Source organism: Aptenodytes patagonicus, chromosome Z (assembly GCF_965638725.1).
Source record: "Aptenodytes patagonicus chromosome Z, bAptPat1.pri.cur, whole genome shotgun sequence".
In the NCBI taxonomy this organism is placed as follows: domain Eukaryota; kingdom Metazoa; phylum Chordata; class Aves; order Sphenisciformes; family Spheniscidae; genus Aptenodytes; species Aptenodytes patagonicus.
The window spans coordinates 28,588,169-28,610,325 of NC_134982.1; the positions used below are offsets into that span (position 1 = coordinate 28,588,169).

Here is a 22,157-nt window from a genome sequence, read left to right on the forward strand (position 1 = left end):
TGTGAAATAAGATTTTTCTTTTTCATAGGCTGGACTGCACTACATAAAGCAAGTGTGGAAGGCTTTTATGGGATAGCAAATGAGCTTTTGAAAGCAGGAGCTGATGTTAATGCTAGAGGAAATGAACAAATAACACCATTGCAAGATGCAGTTAAAGAAGGCCATTATGAGGTATATTCAAAATTGAACACAAGTTATGGTTTAGGTATAGAAATGGTTGTTATTGGGTCCAGAAGATCACATAATCTTTTTAAATGTGGCTGGTCTTTTCAGATTATGGGTAAATTCAGGAGCTTGCAAGTCTTTTCTGCCCAATTTATGTTCAAACCATTCCATGCTTTACAAGATTTGTCCAAAAGCAGAAATTAATTGTTTTTCTGTTTGGGACAATGGCTGAAGTACTGAGGAATAGATTGCTACTGTTTAATACTACTTGTTTCACTTATTTTATAATCACCTTGCAGAATGATTTATGACCTGAGCAGTCTTCTGGAGTTTCAATTACTTTTTTTCATGATTTAGTAAACATGCAGGTATGGTGTGCAGCCACAGCCATGTACAGACATTTTTTGTGTATTAACACACAGCATGGAGACTTATGAAGACATGGCTTTATATTTTGTATGGTCTTAAACAGAAAGTCAATTGAATAGTCAATGTAAATTAATTATAAATTTTGTTGCCAAATGCTGTGGTTTCATAAGCCTCTGTCTGAATTGTGGATCCTCTTTCAGCCTGGCAGTGGTTGCCCCCGCTTGTCTGTTTGTGCGTGTTCCTAGGGTGGCCCAGATTTATGTAGGAGTTCTGCATGTCCCTTTTACCTGCTTGCTGTTTCTTTCTCTAGAAGTGCACATATGCTGCCTAATATTTATTGATTTCCAAGATTTTAAAATTTTTTTGTGGGGTGTAATAAGTTTTGTCCCTAAACATTTGCTCTCTTTCTGTTTCACAACTGAGATAAGACTTAACCTGTTTCTCCCCAAGTGTCCCTGGACCAAAGAGAAAGGGTGGACTTTTGGTTAATAATTTTCTCTGAGACTTGAGAGCCTCAAGCTTGGTTTTCAGCTTGTGGATCAGACTCTTGCAGGTTCATGAAATATTTCTGAGTTCTGTGAAAGTATCTAGGACACCATGTCCATGGTTACGCATGAAGGACTCTTCATCTATGCAAGTAATATTTAGGGGTCAGCAACTTGAATGATATTGGAAGAACACCGATCTCAGCTAGGTCACTTGGGGCACACCAGCATCATTCAACACAGAGCTGTGTTAGAGTTATGTGAGCTGGTATATCCGCAGGGAACGGTACTACATGGTGGCGCTGTATTTACTCAGAAGCAATATAGTCATATCACTGCAGTGGTCTGTCAGACTTAATTTTTGTTGCTTCTGTCTAGCAACAAACGAGTGATAGTGATTCAGTAATACGACTTTTGGTAACGTGGTATTTGGAGCTGTTTCTTTCAAAGCTACCTTCTCTGTGTGAAGTTATTATTGTAGATTGGAAACACCTTTTGACTGCTTTGTCCCTTTCTGCACCTGCAATATGGCAAAATTAATTTCTTATTTCAGAAAAATGGTAAGTATATGAAAGACTTTCTAATAGTACAGTTAAGGGGGAGAGCATACAAGTGTGATGTGTAGCTAAAGGTCTCATTAAGGAGCAAGAGTTCTCAACATTACCTGTTGAAAAAATCCATAGATTTGGGACAACTTGTGAAGCCCAAGAGGGTTTTTGCTCTGGATTGAACCCTTTTTTATTTGCTCTGTTTTTATGAGAATGTATGAATTGAGAAAACTTCACTAGCAATTTTCTCATTAGCAATCTGGTTAGAAGTAATTAGGGACTTTAAACGCCTGGGTGAAGGATGTGAGTCAAGCTCACTCTGAAATGATAACAGATGCTGAAGAGAGAAGGGCAGACGTACAAGTAAAACCACACTAGTGCTGGAATAAGATTGCGGGGTTACCCACAGAAAGGAAATAATCAGATTATAAATTTCCCATGTCTTAAAAAAGTATTCTGCAAAGGTAAATGGAACATTTTGCTAAAGTGATAATTTCTTGAATGACAACAGAATCAGGCTTTATATTTGTACAGAAATCGTAATGTTGGTAAGACCATCTGAGTGGGTTTCATTTGACCAGATGTATGTTGTACATCTGAAATAGCTGTCAAAGCTTCCCTTTGCAGTCACAGGAGTCACAGCAGACACACCTAGAGCACAATTTATTTTCTCCTAACGTAGATATCCTAAATAGATAAGATGACTCATACCGTAAAATCACCTGTTATTTTCCACCAATTAAGAGCTATGGGGGAATGAATCCTAGCCTATATTTTGGGAGACCTTGGCTTAATGGCATCAGGTTAAAAACTGAAATGAATTTATAAAAATGAAGATAATAAGACTATAGGATAATGATCCATCTGGGGGAATGCTTGGAGTATATTAACTAGAATAGAGAGGGATTATTTGTCATAAGCCTTAGATTGGGTTTTAGTTGCTCATGTTGTCGAGTACGAGAGAGAGAAGCCTGTATAAGGAAGGAGTATGGAAAGTACTGTCAGAAAAGAAACAATCTGAAAAACTTACTTTTCTAGATGGCAGAGTTATTACTTTGGTATGGAGCTGACCCCTTATTAAAAAATGAGATGGGAAGGTGTGCATTAGAAGAAGCTTCTAACTGGTCTATGAGGAAACTGCTTAAAAGATACGCAGTGAAATCCAGAAGAGATTCAGTACCAGGTAGGAGAGAATTACTCTGAAATACTATCACCACTAAATGGAGACATTCAGAACACCTATTGCACTATATTTCCTTAATTACTGCTAGTAATTCCATGGGCTTCACTGTCTGATGCCTGAGTACCCAGCACAGTTGCTGTACATGGGCAAAGTATAAAAGATAATGATGTCCAGCTTTTTCTTGGGCTGGAGCTACCTTTAAATTTTAAATGAAGATGTGAAGCACAATAGTTGTCGCCTATCTATATGTAAGATGGGGTGTGGCTGGACTTGCTGATGGGTGAGGTATGGCTTAGAGCTAGGGATAAAATTTGGTTCTAAACTGGCATAGAGGCTGCATTTTGAAGGATCCATAAGATAAAAAATGGAGGATCTAGGATTAGTTCTAGATCTTAGAGGTTGCCAAGCCTTAACTGCTTATCCTTAACTGCTAGTGTTAGGGCTGGGACTAGGGTAGTATTACTGCAGGTAATAGCTAGTGAGTTTGCAAGGGGTTGGTAGGTGAACATTTTGGCTAAGGCGAGAGTTGAATCTTGTACAGTCTTAGGAACTAAGTTGAGAAGAAGGTTCAGAAGAGGCTGCTTGGTCAGGGGCAGGTACAAAGAAGTGTGACAAGATAAGCCTTGATTAGAGTTAGAATTAGGACTATTGGACACCAGTGGGCCAGTGTGGGCAATGGCATGTTTAAGTCTGGAAGGAGTCTCCAGCCCTTGGACTATTATCCGTTATTGTTCTTCATGTGGGTGGTGATGAAGCCACAATGCATAGTTCAAGGGCAATCAAAAGAGACTTCAGGGCCTTGGGACAGTTGGTAAGGGAATCTGATGCACAGGTAATTTTTTCCTCTATCCTTCCAGTTGCAGGCAGTGACATTGGAAGAAACAGACAGACCCAGTCTATTAATACATGGCTCCGTGGCTGGTGTCACCACCATAATTTCAGGTTTTTCGATAATGGGATGGTCTACACGGCACCAGGCCTACTGGTGTTGCATGGGATTCACCTTCCTTAAAGGGGGAAGAGGGTCTTTGCTCACAAGCTAGTGGGGCTCATTGACAGAGCTTTAAATGAGACTTGAAGGGGAGGGGGAAAATATCAGGCTTGCATGTGACAAGCTGTGGGATGACACACCAAGGTTAGAGGGACGGGGTGCTAGCAAGGGCCTGTTGCTCTGAGATGTGCTGGGTACACTGGAGCACACTTGAAGTCTTACAGAGATGAGCCAGGGGCTCCTGAGGTAATAGGAGCCAACGGGGAAACACTGGAATTAAAGGAATTAAGGTGTGTTCCTCTAAAACGGTGACACGGCCAACAGCCCAGCTGAAGTGCCTCTACAGCAATGGAGGCAGCATGGGCAACAAACAGGAGGAGTTGGAAGCCACCATGCTGCTAGAAAACTATGACCTGGTTGCCATTATTGAAGCTTGGTGGGACAAATCTCATGACTGGAGTGCAGCTATTGATGGCTACAGGCTGTTCAGAAGGGACAGGTGAGGAGGGAGGGGCGGAAGGGTTGCCCTCTATGTCAAGAAATGGATGGATTGTGAAGAGCTGTCTCTGAAGAATAGCCACGAGCAGGTTGAAAGCTTATGGGTAAGAATTAGAGACCAAGGCAACAAAGGGAACCTTGTGGTTGGTGGTTGCTGCAGGCCGCCCAATCAAGGGGAGCCTATTGATGAAGCCTTCTTACTCCAGCTACAGGATGCATCGCGCTCGCAGGCTCTTGCCCTGCTGGGGGACTTCAACCATCCTGGCGTCTGCTGAAAAAGTAGCACGGTGAGCTGTAGGCAATCCAGGAGACTCCTGGAATGCATTGAGGATAACTTCTTAAGCCAGGTAATAGACAGTCCTACCAGAGGGGATGCGATACTGGACCTGATGGTCACCAACGCAAGTGAGCTAATCAGAGACATCAAGATCGGAGGCAGCCTCGGCTGCAGTGCTCATACACGGGTGGAGTTCGCAGTCCTGAGGGATACAGGTCAGGCGAAAAGTAAAGTCAGGACCCTGAATTTTAGGAAAGCAAAATTCCAGCTGTTCAAGGAGTTAGTCAATGGGACGCCCTGGGAAACTGCCCTCAGGGGCAAGGGAGCAGAAGAGAGCTGGCAGGTCTTTAAGGATGCTTTCCATAAAGCGCAAGAGCCCTTGATCCCCACGTGTAAGAAATCAGGAAAGGAAGGCAAGAGACTGGCATGGATGAGTCAAGACCTGCTGGTCAAACTAAAGGGCAAGAAGGAAATGCACAGGCAGTGGAAGCAGGGAGAGGTATGCTGGGAAGAGTATAGGGACGCTGCCCAGTTGTGTAGGGATGGGGTCAGGAAGGCCAAGGCGTGGCTGAGCTGAACTTGGCAAGGGATGCAAAGAGTAATAAGGAGAGCTTCTATAGGTATGTCAGCCAGAAAAGGAAGGTCAAAGAAAGTGTACCCTCCATATGAACACGACTGGCAAACTGGTAACAATGTATGAGGAGAAGGCTGAGGTACTCAACAACATTTTTGCCTCAGTCTTCACTGGCAATCTCTCTTCCCACAGCTCTCAAGTGGATGGACTGTAAGACAGGGTTTGGGGGAGCAAAGTCCCTCCCACTGTAAGGGAAGATCAGGTTTGTGACCACCTGAGGAACCTGAACATAGATAAGTCTATGGGACCTGATGAGATGCATCCCAGAGTCCTGAGGGAACTGGCTGATGTAGTTGCCAAGCCATTCTCTATGATACTTGAAAAATCATGGCAGTCAGGTGAAGTTCCTGGTGACTGGAAAAAGGGAAACATTGCACCCATTTTTAAAAAGAGTAGAAAGGAGGACCCTGGGAGCTACTGACCTGTCAGCCTCACCTCTATGCCTGGGAAGGTCATGGAACAGATCCTCCTAGAAGCTATGCTAAGGCACGTGGAGGACAAGGAGGTGATTCGAGACAGCCAGCATGGCTTCAACAAGGGCAAGTCTTGCCTGACCAACCTAGTGGCCTTCTATGGTGGAGTGACTACATCAGTGGACACGGGAAGAGCTACGGATGGCATCTAGCTGGACTTCTCTAAGGCCTTTGACATGGTCCCCCACAACATCCTTCTCTCTAAACTGGAGAGGTACGGATTTGATGGATGGACTGTTCGGTGGATGAGGAATTGGTTGGATGGTTGCATCCAGAGGGTAGTGGTCAATGGCTCAATGTCCAGATGGAGACTGGTGACGAATGGTGTCCCGCAGGGGTCCGTATTGGGACCGGTACTGTTTAGTATCTTCATCAATGACATAGGCAGTCAAGTTTGCAGCAAGTTTGCAGATGACACCAAGCTGAGTGGTGCGGTCAACATGCCAGAGGGACAGGATGCCATCCAGAGGGACCTGGACAAGCTCGAGAAGTGGGTCCATGTGAACCTCATGAGGTTCAACAAGACCAAGTGCAAGGTCCTGCACCTGGGTCGGGGCAACCCCCAGTATCAACACAGGCTGGGGGGTGAAGGGATTGAGAGCAGCCCTGCCGAGAAGGACTTGGGGGTACTGGTGGATGAAAAGCTGGACATGAGCCAGCAATGTGCGCTCACAGCTCAGAAGGCCAACCGTGTCCTGGGCTGCATCCAAAGAAGCGTGGCCAGCAGGTCGAGGGAGGTGATTCTGCCCCTCTACTCTGCTCTGGTGGGACCCCACCTGCAGTACTGCGTCCAGCTCTGGAGTCCTCAGTACAGGAAAGATGTGGACCTGTTGGAGCGGGTCCAGAGGAGGGCCACAGAAATGGTCAGAGGGATGGAACACCTCTCCTATGGGGAAAGGCTGAGAGAGTTGGGGTTGTTCAGCCTGGAGAAGAGAAGGCTCCGGGGAGACCTTATTGTGGCCTTTCAATACCTAAAGGGGGCTTATAAGAAAGACGGGGACAGACTTTTTAGTAGGGCCTGTTGCGATAGGACAAGGGGGAATGGTTTTAAACTAAAAGAGGGTAGATTCAGACTAGATATAAGGAAGGAATTTTTTATGCTGAGGGTGGTGAAACACTGGCACAGGTTGCCCAGAGAGGTGGTAGATGTCCCATCCCTGGAAACATTCAAGGTCATGTTGGATGGGGCTTTGCGCAACCTGACCTGGTTGAAGATGTCCCTGCCCATGGCAGGGGGGGCTTGGACTAGATGACCTTTAAAGGTCCCTTCCAACCCAAACCATTCTTTGATTCTGTGATTCTGTAAGTTTAGAATCAGGGCAGTAGGAGTAGGCAGGAGTTACTGGTTTCAGGTTAATGCTACAGTAAGAGATTAGCCTGACAGGGACTGTTGTATTTGGGAGATCCCATGATTAGAGGTTAGGGCTGCAGCCACCAAAGGTCATCTAGATATTCTGAGCCTTAACAAAGATTGGTGGGCTAAAAATATGTTCAAAATTATGGTTTGGGTTAGGGTTTGGCTTAATCAGTGTTCAATAGCTGGACCATTGGGCTTAATTTAGGACTAAGACTGGCAGGATCCAGTGGACTAACAGTGACCCTAAGGCTAGGGTTAACATCTGGCATGCCAGATTCCCTAAAGTGGTGGAGAAAGAGTTGCCATGCTGTGAAATGCCTATTAAATTTAAGGCTGCTTCCAGTGTGGGTTGTTGAGTGAATCTTAGGACTGGGGTTGGGGTTCATGTTGCAGTACAAAATAACAAAGGGTGATGAGCTAGATTTTTTTCAATAGGTGTGGCTAGTCTAGGTTTAAGAACATATTGACCAGAAGTAAATACATAGCGTTGCATGGATTAAGTAAGTATATTAATACCTAGAATAAGATCTTGATAGCTGCTATACTCTTTTTATGCCATTTTGTCAGCACAGGTATCTGGAAAGCTAAAGCAAACCACCAGCAAGGCGCTGAATTGGTGCTGGGGAACATCCTTGCCTATTTTTACACCAATGACTTGTCTTTAGCTACTCCATCCCTTTCCCTGCCCAAATATGCTATACAGGGAAAGATGTAAGCTAGGCTATCATCCCACCGTCGCTGGTTTCAGAAAAGTCTCTTGGGGATCAGGGAAGCCTGTTAGAAGTTAAGGAAATGTAGTAGCTCCTCTAAGTTTCAAAAAGAATTTCTCAGGTCACTAATCTTCAAAAAAATTTGGAAGCATAATGTCATACTTTACTCTCACCTGTCCTGCTTTCTACAAGATGCCACCTGCAGCAAAGATCAGATTCCCAAGATTTTAATATATATTTTATGTATTGATATGTTTTAGATTCTAATAAAACCCTTATGGCTTGGTAATTTTTCTGGATAGCTAAATGTGGTAAGTACTGTTACACACAAGATTGTGGACACAAGATGGTGTATATGTACAGTAAAGTATCATGGTCTCTTCAATTCTGGTTTCCTTCTGTCTTTCATTTTCATTTCAGGTGGAGATGATTTAAAGAATATGTTAAATACTCAAAGCATAGAAGATACAAATCTGCACCAGGTACATCTTTACAAAGAATCCTGATGTTAATTTGATGCTGAACTGTTAAGGGCTTGCTAGCAGTCTTCAGTAAACTAAAGCAGACGACTATTTCAGAAATGTGTTTCAAAACCAGCACATAATGTACTAGATGCTTCATACCCAGCAGGGACTGAAACAGAGTGATATTTAATGTTATGCCAATTCTTTGGCAAGCAGTTGCTGATCCTTACTGGTACATGGGATAAGCTGCAGCCTCGTGAAGATGCAAGACAGAGGCAATCAGCTGTCTCTCATGGACAGTGGTTCTCGCTGAGGTTTTGCAGTTGCTGCAGAGGTAACTTAAAAAAAGCATGGTACATCAGTGTCCCTTTGTACTTGCAGAAACCTGACTGAAATGGCAAGATGATGTCTGGCTTGTAGCAGTAGGGTAGCTGCTTCTTGCCTCTGTGTAGTAGGCTGTGTTGTGTTTTGATAGGAAAGGGTTAGGGAGCCACTGTCTTGCACAGGGGTTGCACAGTTATGCTGTGAGATGTCAGTAAGATGTGGGAGCTAGTGCCTCACATGAAGACAAGACACCATAATCAGTCACTTGGGTCATAGTTTGTTTGCGTATAGCACAACAGCTTTTGGCATTAAAAGCTGTACTCACCTCGTTTTCTCCCCTTTGAACAATGATAACTGGTAATATCTGAAACATATAATGCAGTGTGCACAGACACTTTATTCTTGCTTCCTAAAGTTTTATGTGGTTATGATAACTGTCCTTGTTACTCACAGTAGTCCAGTCAATGGTGTCCTTAGAAATGTTATGCTATAACAGCATCCATGGTGTATAGTCTTAGATTACACTTTAAAACATTAGTTGATTGACGAAGGATATTCTCCCAGTAGAAGGTGTTGTAAACATTCAATTGAGAAAACCTATTACTGTGGCTGTGTAACTGATGATTTCAACAGTTGTGTGAGTTGTTGCAGTGTTTGTGATCTGGGTCTATCTCCAGATATGAAGTAATCAACAGGATAATTCTAGTTAGTCATTGGCCTTTGGAGCAGTTTTGATGCAAGATTGTCATGAGTTAATTCTGCGTGTTTTTGCTGTGTTATTTCCCTTTCTTTATAATTTCCTAGAATCATTGCAGACAGGTTTGCCAGAAATGTGAAACTGTAGCTCTGGTATATGACCACAGAAGCAGTGTAGTTTTAATTCTTTAAAGGCAGAGCATTCATTCGAAAACAATTCAATTTTCAGAAATAAATAAAAGTGTAAAGCACTTCAGTAATATTTATCATTGGATTTCACCCATTAATTTTTACACTTTCATACACATATTTCTTAGTTCCTTAATTTGTTTGTCCTGCTGTCTTAAAAATCTGTTCAGGCAGAGGAAATCAGTTAATTTTATAATAGCACAGTTTTCTTTTAGTATATAATAAAGCAATTTATCAGAAAATGAAATTAAGTATATGGCCTGTTTTGCAGATAGAATTAAATGCAGATGGCACAGTTCAACATGATAATACTAAAGCATCAAAGGAAATGTTGCTGAAAATGAGCAAAGCAGAAAAACAAATTTGGTGAAATACAAATAATAAAGTTCTTCAGGATTCTAAAGGCAGAAAAAGGAATGAAAAAAAATACAAGTTCAAAAAAGACAAATAAATCTGCTATTCTTATATTAGAGGCTACAGCCAAGAGTAAAACTATTCAGAAATAATGTCTCATGTTAGATGGACCTCATGTTTAGGTCCACTTACAAACCAAGCAATAGTTAAATTACAGAAAATGTATTTCCCTGATGGTGAACCTAATGAAATGGGCCACACTGTTGCTGTTTCTAATCATAATTGTTGCATCCCAGTTGATGTAGGAAAACTGAGGTAAGTCAGACAGAATTGCAACAGGAACATGAATTCAACAGTGGTAGCAGTGAAAATGCATTTACAGAGGAAAAGGGCAGAACTGGTGGAAGCTCAGCAACTTCTGTTGTAACGGGAGGAGATCACCAGTTTGCATTGCCCCCCATCATGGTTTCTGGAGAAAAAGTGTCTGCACAGCATTCTCAGAGTACTGATTTAACAGAACTTGATTCTCAGTCAATACTTACTTGCTTTGACTTCCTCTCACAATGTATCTGTTTTAAAGTTACAACAGGAAGTCAAGAGTTATGACAGTGATCAACATAGTCTCAGAGTTACAGCAGTAGTTTGAGTGACAGGAATCTAAATACCGGTACGATAATACCTTCAGAGCTAATTACTTCTTTGCAAAAGTTGACAAATCAAGTTAAATTTGATGTTGATGGAAACAAAATTAATGGATCGGCTCTAAGTTTAAAACTCTCTTTGCCTTTTTTTGAACAGATTTCCTTACAGACAGATCAGTCAGAACCACTGTGTGCAAATCTTACGGATTCAGGCAGCACAGACATACCGCAACAGACTATTGTAAATGAGGTGCAAAACATTTATACTAATATATCTGAAGATGGAAGCAGCCGCACTGAACAGACACTTCAAGCAAATGCAGAAACACTGTTAGCACATGAGCTTTTAGCAGGTACTAATGGAGAAAGTGTTTCTGGAAGTCCTTATAATTCTACCAGTGGTGTACTAAGCACCATTGAACAAAAGGCTCCACAACTGGAGAAAGGAGGGAGGATCCTGCTTAATGCAGAAGAGAGTGTTGAAGGATGTCACATTGAAACTGAAAATGCTAGTAGTTTAGAGATCGAGCCTATAGCTCGATGAAAAGGACATGCTTCAAATTAGACTAAAGAGAGAGGAACTTCAGGAGACCAACTCAAAAGCAGATTTGCATTTTGGTGTTAATGCAGACAGCAAGTCTCCTTATTCATTTCAGATTGTGGAAAATATGCAGAAAGAAACCTCCCAGAAAACAGGTGCCATGTTTTGTTTGAAAATAATTATTTTATGAGTTTGTTGTAAGCATTCTGTGTATTTTATTAAAAAAACCCAACTGTTGGTCTCCAGAGAATGTATTTTGCTATAAATAAATAGCAGACATATGGAATGTGTTGTGGTACAGTCCACTATGCCAGATTAACTAGTTAGTAATTTTTGCTTTGTGTTTTTGGGGGCTGTTTCATATATCCAAGTCCCCATTGTATTTACCAAAATGTGACCGCAATGGTTATTACAATAATTAGAATGAAAGTCTTAAGTACCTTATTTTTTTTAATACCTAAGAATCAATAATGGTCATATCTTCACAAAGGAATCTTTGAATTGTTTTGGATTCAATTTCAGGACTTTAACATATGGTGAATAGTGGTTAAAGGATTTATTTTGTTAATGTATTTTCAAAAATCGAGTGAGTTACTGCAGGCATTTTTTAACCTAGACTAGGTGGTGATTTTGACATTCATTTTAATATCAGTTATAATTTCTGAAATTACTGAGTATTATGTCATAGATACTCTTAAGTTCTTTTGTTAAACTAACAGATGAAGAAGTGTTTGCTGGAGTAAGTGGAACAGAAGGCACTGAAAAAAAAGGAGAAGAAGGAAATGCAAAGACCAATGTGCTTTCACAGTTTACTGAAACAGAAGTCCAAACTAAAAGAGTAAGATTAGACCCTCAGGAAACAAGCCAAAAGGCAGCCTTGTATTCCAGTAGCAGCAAAAACAAGCTTTCATCTAATCAATCACAACTCAGTCAAGCATCAGAACAGCAAACGTCCAAGAAATCAGGTGAAAATTTAATAATATTTTATAAAAACAGTGGAGTTTTTTTCCAGACATACATGAAGAAGGCTTTTCGTAATACATGAGGGAAAGTTTGGGAAAATATATATAGCATGTTGAGCAAATACTTTAGTGAGTTCCAAATACTTGAAATATTTCCAGAACTTCTGTACTCCGTTTTATAGGATGCACACACTTACTCTGTTTTGTTTATGTTACATTCATCCGTCTTCCAGCATTGTGGTTGAGGGGATGCAGGATCATAACCGAGAGCTTAAAATAACATTAAATTGATCCTTAGTTAACTATGTTACATAAATAATAGTTTAAAATAACACTAAATTGGTCATTAGTTAACTATTTACATATCACAGATCAAAGAAGAAAACCTGGCTCTCTGTATATTTGGCACACATATATCCACTTATATTTTATAGACTATATCCTCATCAGGCACCAATCAGCATAGGCTCTGATTGTACTGGTACATTTGGTTTTAGCTGTAGTATAAAAACAAACCTACTTATATGAGGATAAGGATCTAGCATCCTCCGGTAGTTATATTCTCTTCTGCCTGCACATACAGCTTTCTGTTTAGCAGTTTCATCCCATGTCCAAGACTTGCATTTATCTTGTAGCCTTACCACCACAATAGAGCCCTGATCCAACTGATTACTCATCATAATCCCTGAGTATTTTTCACTTACTGCTTTTTTGGTAAAGCTGGCAGTCATCTTGTGTACTTTGGTTCTTTCTGGAACCAGAGAATCACAGCACTCAAGACTTGTTAAAACCAAAACCTGTAGTTCAGATGGGATCCCTCCTCTCTTAAAACTTTTAAATGTAATGTATCTGGGCCACTGATTTAAAAATGTTTATTCTCATATCATTTGGCATTCTCCTTAACTTGTGTTGAAATGAAAAGAACTATGTTGTTAGATGATAGGAATTTCTTGTGTAGCTTTGCCTTGATATGGAATAGAGTATTTGTCTTTTCTGATTATCTTAGACAATTCTGTCATTTCTCTCTAGTAATTAAGAGTTTGGGAATTATTTTTTCTGGTTCTGATAGATTTTAAAATACTGCCTTCTTAGGACCTTAGCTGTCTGTGACTATCTCCTTGTATTCTTTTGTTTTCCACAGCGGTTTTCTACAACTCCTTATTTATATTTGCTACCATTCACATCCCATTTTTTCATTTCTCATTTACTAATGAGAAGTAAAGGTTCCTAAGCCAGGTTAGTTTTTGAATTGGTGCAGCTTTTCACCTTGAGTGTGGGATATGTTGTGAAATACTTCCTAGCTATTATTCATATTTTTCTGCTGACATTTTTTTCTTCAAACTGTTTTTTATTTATAACTGTTTCCAGCTCTGTGAAAATTTCCCTTTCAAATAACTGTTGTGTCAATGTAAATGTATGCTTTGTATATACATACATAGGGACAGGTGGGTTTTATATATATAGGTTTATAGAAGTATGTGTGAATGCATGTGTATTCGTGTGTGGATATAACATTTGATTTATTTTTTCCAAGTGTGTGCAGCTAAAAATTTTCATTTCTTCCTTTGGCTGCAGTTATGTGTTGCTGGGGTCTGTTGGTCAAACTTTGGTTGCCTTTGAGTGGGTTGTAAATGAATGCATTAAGTATATTGTATATATTTTGAAAATCAGTGGGATTCATGCCCCTACATCCATTAAATGCTTTTAAAACCAGCGTACGTAACAGCGTGTATACTTAAAATAACACATATAAGAAATATACATGCCCATCCATACACACAAACACAATATGGACAAATACATCTGCACACATACTATCAAGATATTTATTTGTTTACCTCTTTTTGTTGTTTGCTTAGTACCCTCCTTCTCTTTGGGGACTTTGTCTGGATGCTCACTAGTCTCATAAGTTGAATTAAGGAGTCATCAGCCAATCTCTGCCATGTCCTGTAACACATGACAAAAAATATCCAGGAAACTATGTGAAGTTCCTGATGATACTTTTCTGTTTGATAGTCACAGTCGTCTTGTCCTCTGCTGCCTTCAGCTGTACAGAATAATGTTTCCTCTTCCGTCTCAGGTAGTTGCTAGTTTTCAACCCATCTTAAGTTCCTGCTCTCATGAGTTTCTGCACTGCAAGTTCGTGTTTTCTTTTGGAAGTTGAAGGGAGAAGGAAAAGAGTAGGTGTTTCTTGTTACTTACTGCTCTCCAGTATTTGGCAGTGTCAGTACTTAGCTTTCCTGTGTCCAAATTGGTTCCTCCTGTTGTAGGAATGCCTTTTCACTTCATTCTGGAAAAAAATCCATGGCATGTCTGATACATGTCATCATCTACTGCTAATTATTGGAAGAATAAACATTGAACATAGAAATGATTCCTTTCCCTACAGTTGTTCTTTTTTGTAGCTCCTATATTCCTGCCCAATTCTTATAATAAGGTTTATGTGCATTAATACATTTTTAGATTTTTTTCCGTTATATTTTTTTGCTTCCTATTACAATTATGGTTTAAAAAAAACTTTATTCCAAACACGTCTTACATTTTGGTCTCCTCTGGAATAGCATTTCACAGATTACTTTTTCCCCCAAAAGAGATTCTTCAGGTAATACTTCATTCAGCTAAAATTTAATTATTTCCTTCATCCCAGGAGAATGTTGCTGTTTGAGAGGTGATGCAAGAAAGTATAGCCCTTCATACAGTTGAAGGCATTAATAGCTTTGGAGACCAGGACAATGGCATTCAGATTGCAGAAGGAAAAAGTGGAGGATAGGATAATGTTTTCTGACTTGTGGGGTTTTCAGATTTTTTGCTGTCTCATGCCTTTTCTTCATTAACTGGCTTTTGTATCTCATCTAATTGTTCCTTTGTCCCAGTGGTCTTCCTTATATTATTCTGTTCTTGAATAAAAATCTTTTCTTCCTAAATGACACAATATCACTTTCATCTACAGTCAGGCACTTACTAGGGTCTCAACATTCCTATTCTGCTTATACAGAAGGAAGGTACAAACAGCTTGCTTCTTTTCTTATAGTTCAATCTGTGGAATGAATTACTCGTAGACCAATGCTGAAGTATTCAAATGTCTTTTTGAAGGAGGATATCCTTGAAGTTTTTGAGGTATGGCAGCCTAATCTAGTCTGATTGCTGGTTACTGTAGTCTCGCCATTTTATCTTTGTATGTGTGCTGACTGGATTTTGTATTTGCCAAGTTCTGGATCTTTCCTGCTCATGACCCACCTGGCAATGCGTTCCACGGAGAACCAGTATTTTGTGATTCACATACCGATGTCCCATTACGCTTTTGCAAATGATTCCTAACAACCATGACGAAAACTGTTGTGCATGACAACTTAACTGGAAAACTTTGCAATTACTTCTGTTCACTTGCAGCCGATATTGCTAAGGGTCATTAGCTTAATGGGCTGTTGTGCGCCTTTTTTTCCTCCTACGTCTCTAAAGAGTCCCTAGGACATTCTCCCATGAGTCAGAGGGGAAGAAAAGGAAGAACCAGAAAGCAGATGATTGCTTTGGGAGTTCAGACCCAGAAGCTTTTAGACAAAACACAATACATTATCTTACAGAAAAGCAGGTCTCAGCTTGGAGGAGTATTTCAATAACATGACCCCTCTGTGTGCTCTAGAATCTCAGTTTTCATTTAAAAAAGAAACTCTTTAGCTCTTCTGGTTGCCAATACCATGTGGGCCAAGCACCCCCAATGCAAAGAGGGCAGCCTGAATGCTTTCTGACAGGTTAGAATAATGTACAGTGAGCTCCATGCTGCCATAGTCTGGTTGCAGCGATGCCTGAACAAGCTAGTTTAAAATTAGTATGGATATATTCTTACTATATGTTTGTCTTTAATATAGTTGCAGTATGTCTTCATGTTCTTCCAAACATTCTTGGATGACAAGCTCAGTAGTTTACCTTAAAGGAAACCTTGGAAAAGCAGATTTTCCAGAAGGCAGGAGGAGCCTGAAGAAAGGCAGCTGTCAAATCATGGAAGATGTTTGATAGCAATGGATACTGATAACTGAAAATATTTGACAAGACAGCTTGTCTGATGAGAAGAGGAAATGCTCGGGATGCAGCAACTAATTGTTCATAGGAATAATTAAAAAACCATGGATAAGAGTTGCAAAATGCTTATTTTAAAAGTGCTTGTACTTTCCTTTTTTGGACAAATGACAGATTTTCAAGAAATCAGAGAAAGAACATGGTGAACTTTTAAAAAAATCTGATAGCATGGTATTATAACAGCAGGAACAGGAGTTAAAAAAAGCTATTGGTAGAGCTTTTGAAGATTTATACACCCTGTCTTTTTGGTAGCAGTTTGAGGGAGGGGCTTGTCCTTACTCTATACGCAGAGTCAGTACTTTTTTAATCTGTTTTTTTCTTTGTATCTCTTACAATTTGATATGTCTGTTACCTGGAGCCTCAGAATTAGGATCTCTCTGATTCTATGATAAAATTTAAAGTGGATGTTGTTTACTTTGTGAACCAATAAGAGAAGGATTAAATCAAGTTTATTTACAATTACGGGTCCAGTCCTGCACAGGTTTAATTAAAAGGCAGTTCAGCTGTGTCACTAGACATTAATCAAAGATTTGTAATCAGCCTACAGGACTTTTTCACATCACAGCTGTAAAAATACCTTATGTAGAAACCTACCTCTTCCCTGATACAGAATTAGGAACGGAAAAGAGGTGATGGTCAAGTCTTCATTTTTATATAGTTTCTTAAATATCTTTATGTGTGTACTTTATATATTTAGCAGGCATGCCTGGTAACTTGAAAGCATCCGTGGAGAAACGTAACGTACTCCCTACCGATATACAGTATAAAACTTCAACCTTGTTACCTTTTCCGTTGATCCCTAATACATTGTACCCATGTTAAGTCATCTAGATTTGAACTGTAAATGCTTTTGCATAGGGTCTGTTTGTTACCTGAGCTGTTACGCAGTACCTTCTAACCCTTTGATGTAGTCAATTAATGTTATTGAATAATTAAGGCAACAGTATTGCACACATTTACATTAATTCAAATGAGTTATGAAGCTTAATTCTTTGTTTATAAACATTTTTCATGGTTCCTAATGAACATCCAATATGTGTTTAGAATCATCCCTATCTACCAGAAAAGAAGCTGTAATTTTACATGGTACCTGTAATACAAGAGCCGGGAGAAAGACGAAAAAGAAGAGAAATGCGAAAGGGGAAACTCAGCTGCATATTGCTGCTAGGAGAGGAGATTTGTCTTTGGTGAAAGCTCTAATATCATCTGGAATTTGTGTCAATGAACAGGACTATGCAGGTTTGAAAATTACTCTCTTATGGGCTTGTATTATGATACTATTTTATATAATTTATAGTAGATACGGTTTTATATAATTTTAATATAATTACGGATTCTTGATTTATGATATAATTGTGAAGAGGAAAGGAAGTCATTCAACAAGTGCAAGCACAATCAGTGAATCCCTGGATTTTGTGTCTCAGCATGGAGCTAATGCAGCCTTTTTCTCAGTAGGTGTATTAATCAGGTCTTGCTCCTCTGCTGAAGAGCACATTTTCAGAGATATGTATGGAAAGTGGACTTGAAAGTTTGGCGGGAGAACTAATGCTTACACTCATGAATATATAAACGTGTGAAGCACATTCACACAAACCTTATTTCCTTAGGAAATGAGGACAAAAATCAGATAACGATTTTTTTTTTCTTTTTTCTATCTAAATGTATAGCACATTTCTGTTTTTATAATCTCAGAATGGATGGTATTCTGGATGCCTGGCAGACTTGATATTATAAAATGCCACTGGGATTAGAAATCAGACTATTAATATTATGCTTCTGAGTTTTTAGAGTCTTTCTACTCTATTGTTTTGTTTCTTTTATTATTTTTAGTAGTGTAGTAGAAAAGTAAACAATATTTTTCTGCTTAATATTGGATACATTTTTCTCTAAAGTAAACTGAATTACACATTTATTATACATTTCAAGGTGATTGTTTGTATAAGATTTATCTTAAAGAGAGTAGTCCGTTGCATATAGTACAGCAAATGCAGCAAAATGTATAATCACTGGTTGGTGATCTGTGTGGATCTTTCCAAATCAGATGCATGCTCTATGTGTCATCTTGCTTTTATTAGGCTGGACAGCAATTCATGAAGCTTCCAATGGGGGATTTACTGAAGTGATCTTAGAATTACTGAAAGCTGGTGCTAATGTTAACAGCAGAAGTCTGGATGGTATTTTGCCAATACATGATGCTGTTTCTGGCAATTATTTGGAGGTACGTTTTTCTTTTACATTAGATTTCCTGAGTCTAATTTCCAGCAGAGGGTCAGCAAGGCAAAATCCTGGTTTAAATAAGGAAAGTCAGTTACTAATACAATTTTAGTGTAGATTTGCATTTAGGAAATAAACAAATATTCTTTAAAGTGACCAAAATTAGAGAAAGAAATATTTTTCAATAGTGACAGTTGAAATTGTACAGTTAGTTGACTTTTTCAGTCCAGTGGACAAATCAGAAAAATTCAGAACCTCCCCATGGTTCTCTCCCATGTATTGGTCTTTTTAAAAATAGTACTGAAATTGAGCTTTCTCCGTTTGATCACCTAGTCAAATCCCCCTGCCATGGGCAGGACATCTTTCACTAGATCAGCTAGCCCAAAGCCCCATCCAACCTGACTTTGAACACTTCCAGTAATGGGACATCCACAAGTTCTCTGGGCAACCTGTTGCAGTGTCTCACCACCCTCATTGTAAAAAATTTCTTTTTTGTAAAGAAAAAATTGCTGTTTAAAAATCAACCATTTTTTTCATTAACTGGTCCTTTCTAGCCCAAACCATTCTATGGTTCTATAGAATAGAATAGACTATTTCAGTTGGAAGGAACCTACAACGATCATCTAGTCCATGCCTGACCACTTCAGGGCTGGGCAAAAGTTAAAAGCATGGTGTTAAGGGCATTGTCCGAATGCCTCTTAAACACTGACAGGCTTGGGGCATCGACCACCTCTCTAGGAAGCCTGTTCCAGTGTTTGAACACCCTCTCAGTAAAGAAATGCTTCCTAATGTCCAGCCTCAACCTCCCCTGGCGCAGCTTTGAACCATTCCCACACATCCTGTCACTGGATCCCAGGGAGAAGAGCTCAGCACCTCCCTCTCCATTTCCCCTCCTCAGGAAGCTGTAGAGAGCAATGAAGTCGCCCCTCAGCCTCCTTTTCTCCAAACTAGACAAACCCAAAGTCCTCAGCCGCTCCTCATAGGACATGCCTTCCAGCCCTTTCACCAGCTTTGTTGCCCTCGTCTGGACGCATTCAAGGACCTCAACATCCTTCTTAAATGGTGGGACCCAGAACTGCACACAAATAAATAAAATGTTGTTTTGGCACAGTGAGTTCCAGAGAACTGAGCATAAAAAGGTGATGCCAGATTGGCTGAAGCATACCACTTCTCTTCCTGTCAGAAGAGCTGATACCTCATGACATTTCTCTTTTCTGTGAGCAAAGATAAAATGAAGGGGATGATTTCACAGGCCTGGTGCCAAACTATCAGTCGGGTTCTTGAAAACGTGTAAGCTATTATTCAGTATTGTGGGGGAAAACTGATGGAGAAGATTCTGAACTTCTAAAGAGTATTCTTTTTCTGATACTTTCTGATACTTAACAGCACTCTGAATGTAAGAAAGAAGAAATGCTGAAGATGAGAAGTCATATGTATGAAAATTCTTTACCATCCAAGCTCTGACCTCGTCAACACTTCCGTGTGATCTGAATTTTAGGGGGTAGATGAGTCCACTGATGCCACTAATCTCATTTCCACATTTTACAATTAAGCAGACTTGCAAGTGATTTGGAATTAGGAAAAGAATCATCAGTGCATGTAACCAAAAACCAAAACCACTATTAAATACTTAAAGAAAAAAAATCCACTTCTTTTCTGCACTTCGGTCTTAATATAATACAGTTCCTTTAATTTAGAGATAGGGAGTTTTGTAATTGCTCTGTATAACGATACCGTAAAGATAGTAGGTTTAATGACAAGTTGTGAATTATTTGTGTATTTTAATGGAAAAATTAGAAGTGTATGATACAAGTCTGTGTTGATTATAGCCAAGTAAAGTTGTTTGTTTAATTGGGATTGCACGTGTAACAGGTTTTAGAGTGTCCTATTTGTACCTTTATTATGTGTGATTTATGATAGATACAACACATATAGTTGTATTATAAATCCACAGCAAGAATTATCACAATACAAATAATAATAATAATATATAATAGGCAGTCAGGATTCTACTACAGCATGGAGCGAATCCCTGTGAGAGGGATGGTTCAGGGAAAAGTGCTTTGGATGAAGCTTGTGATGATAAAATGAAAGAACTGCTGAAGTCTTACAGTGCTGTGGACTCTGTACTTCCTGTTGAAATTATTGAAGTTACAGGTATGTTGGTTTTGTAATGTAAATCATAGGATTACCTTGTAGTCTTAAGGAAAAACTGTACATTAGAATGCTGCTGATTTGTGGAGCTGCATGTTGCCCAGCACTGATGTTTTTAACTCTATTAACTACTGATTTTTTTTTTATTATTTATTTATTTATTTTCAGAAAATAGGATACGTGAGTTGTTTTTTTTTCTTGAGAGAATGAGGTATAAGGACATACTTGGCTCTTCAGATTTTTGTTATTATCCATATTTCCCTTCACAGGAACCTTGTGTTTTTGAAAGTGGTAGCTTTAAAGACTTATTTCCTTATGCTACCTAAATTTGATCTCATTTGCATGTACAAGATATTTTTTTACGATTTGATCTGCCATTGCATCTTTGTAACCTATATTAGCTGATCTAGCCTATTATGGTCCTGCAAATTCATTTTAAATTCTATTTATTTTTTCTTAATTGCGGAGAGAGGAAATATCCTTCTAGGTCAAGAAGATCAAAATGTCATTGTTACGACTACTGTAAAAATGATGATGCAGCTTTGGAGCCACAACATGAGAAATACAGTGTGGTAAGTATAGATTATAGAGTTTTGTTAAACTGCTTCATGGTGTAGTACTGCATAGTGTCATTTACTGACTGAAAAAAATATCATTTAAATAATTAACCCTTTTGAATGTATGTGAAAGACCAGTATCATGCAGAGGCTTACGGTATATAAGCTGTGGTTTACAGCATATAAGTGTGTATGTTATCACTTCTCTCTGTTCATGATTCCTGTGAACTTACATTTATTTGCAAACAGTAGTCAATACTTATATACATCTCTTATTGCCTATATGAATAGAAAAAAGGTCAGGAATCCTGAGGCTTTTCATCACATTTCCAAAATGGCTCTTTGAAAGAGTAATGATTTTTATTCATGATAACGAAGGTATTTAGAAATTGTTTAATCTTAATTTAAAACAACCAGGAAGATTTTTGTACAAGTTGTATGTCAGAAGAGCTCTTGCTGGTATCTGTAGGCTATGTCTACATTGTCTAGGTGATGCTGTCATGGTGAAATTCACTGTCTAATCCCTGCAGTGCACTCAGAGGTGGAACTCTGAGCATGGACTAGTTTGAATGCCTGGACAAAACCAGGCTGTGATAGCCCCTTGCAGAGCATACCCTTGGCACTATGTACGTCTATCCTACCAGTGCCCCCATTGCCTTTACACAGTAATTCCCTGCCTGGAGTGACTTGAGTCCACCAATACTTACACTGCAGGCCATGCATCATGGCCTGTGTTTTATATGGTGCATTCGGCTCTGCTTCTTACTATCATTTCTGTGTTTGTTAACAGGAGTCTGTCGCTGCCATACAAGATACAGAAGAGAAGCAAAAAGAACTGTTGCTATTTGAACTGAGAACTTCCAAAGATGCAGGTAAACATAAATTCAAGTTGTTTCACTTTTTTTGGGGGGATAAATATCTTTGGTAATATAATTGCTTTTAAAATAGTATTGCACATAATATATTTGAATATCTCCTCTGGAAAATACAACTTCAGAGAATAAGATTTTAATAACAGCTCCTAGGTAAATGCACTTTCTGAAGTACTTCCAGCTTACATAGGAATGAATATGATGACAAAAAAGGGAAGCATGCCACTTGGAGGCATGTGTTTCAAGTCAACCTAATCTTATAAAAAGGTATCATTAGATAAGAATGCACACTGTTGGCAACATTATTCAGTTACAAGTACATGAGCTCCTCCATGATCAAGAACAGCTATGTCTGTATGTAAAGTAACAGATGGCAGCATTTTCATTATAGTGCGGCTGGACTTTCAGGAGCCTAAAATAATTTA

At 39.3% G+C, this 22,157-nt stretch overlaps 1 protein-coding gene across 1 annotated transcript in view; it reads left to right on the forward strand.

Annotated features, from left to right (window-relative positions):
• The window catches only part of ANKRD31 (ankyrin repeat domain 31), a 72,429-nt gene that overhangs the window by 25,840 nt on the left and 24,432 nt on the right, over positions 1 to 22,157 (forward strand). Inside the window, 11 exon segments of the mRNA XM_076362841.1 lie at positions 29 to 171; positions 2,606 to 2,750; positions 8,111 to 8,172; positions 10,516 to 10,892; positions 10,894 to 11,054; positions 11,619 to 11,864; positions 16,980 to 17,174; positions 18,011 to 18,153; positions 20,147 to 20,306; positions 20,772 to 20,875; positions 21,654 to 21,732. Of these exon segments, the coding sequence (XP_076218956.1) occupies positions 29 to 171; positions 2,606 to 2,750; positions 8,111 to 8,172; positions 10,516 to 10,892; positions 10,894 to 11,054; positions 11,619 to 11,864; positions 16,980 to 17,174; positions 18,011 to 18,153; positions 20,147 to 20,306; positions 20,772 to 20,875; positions 21,654 to 21,732 (1,815 nt within the window).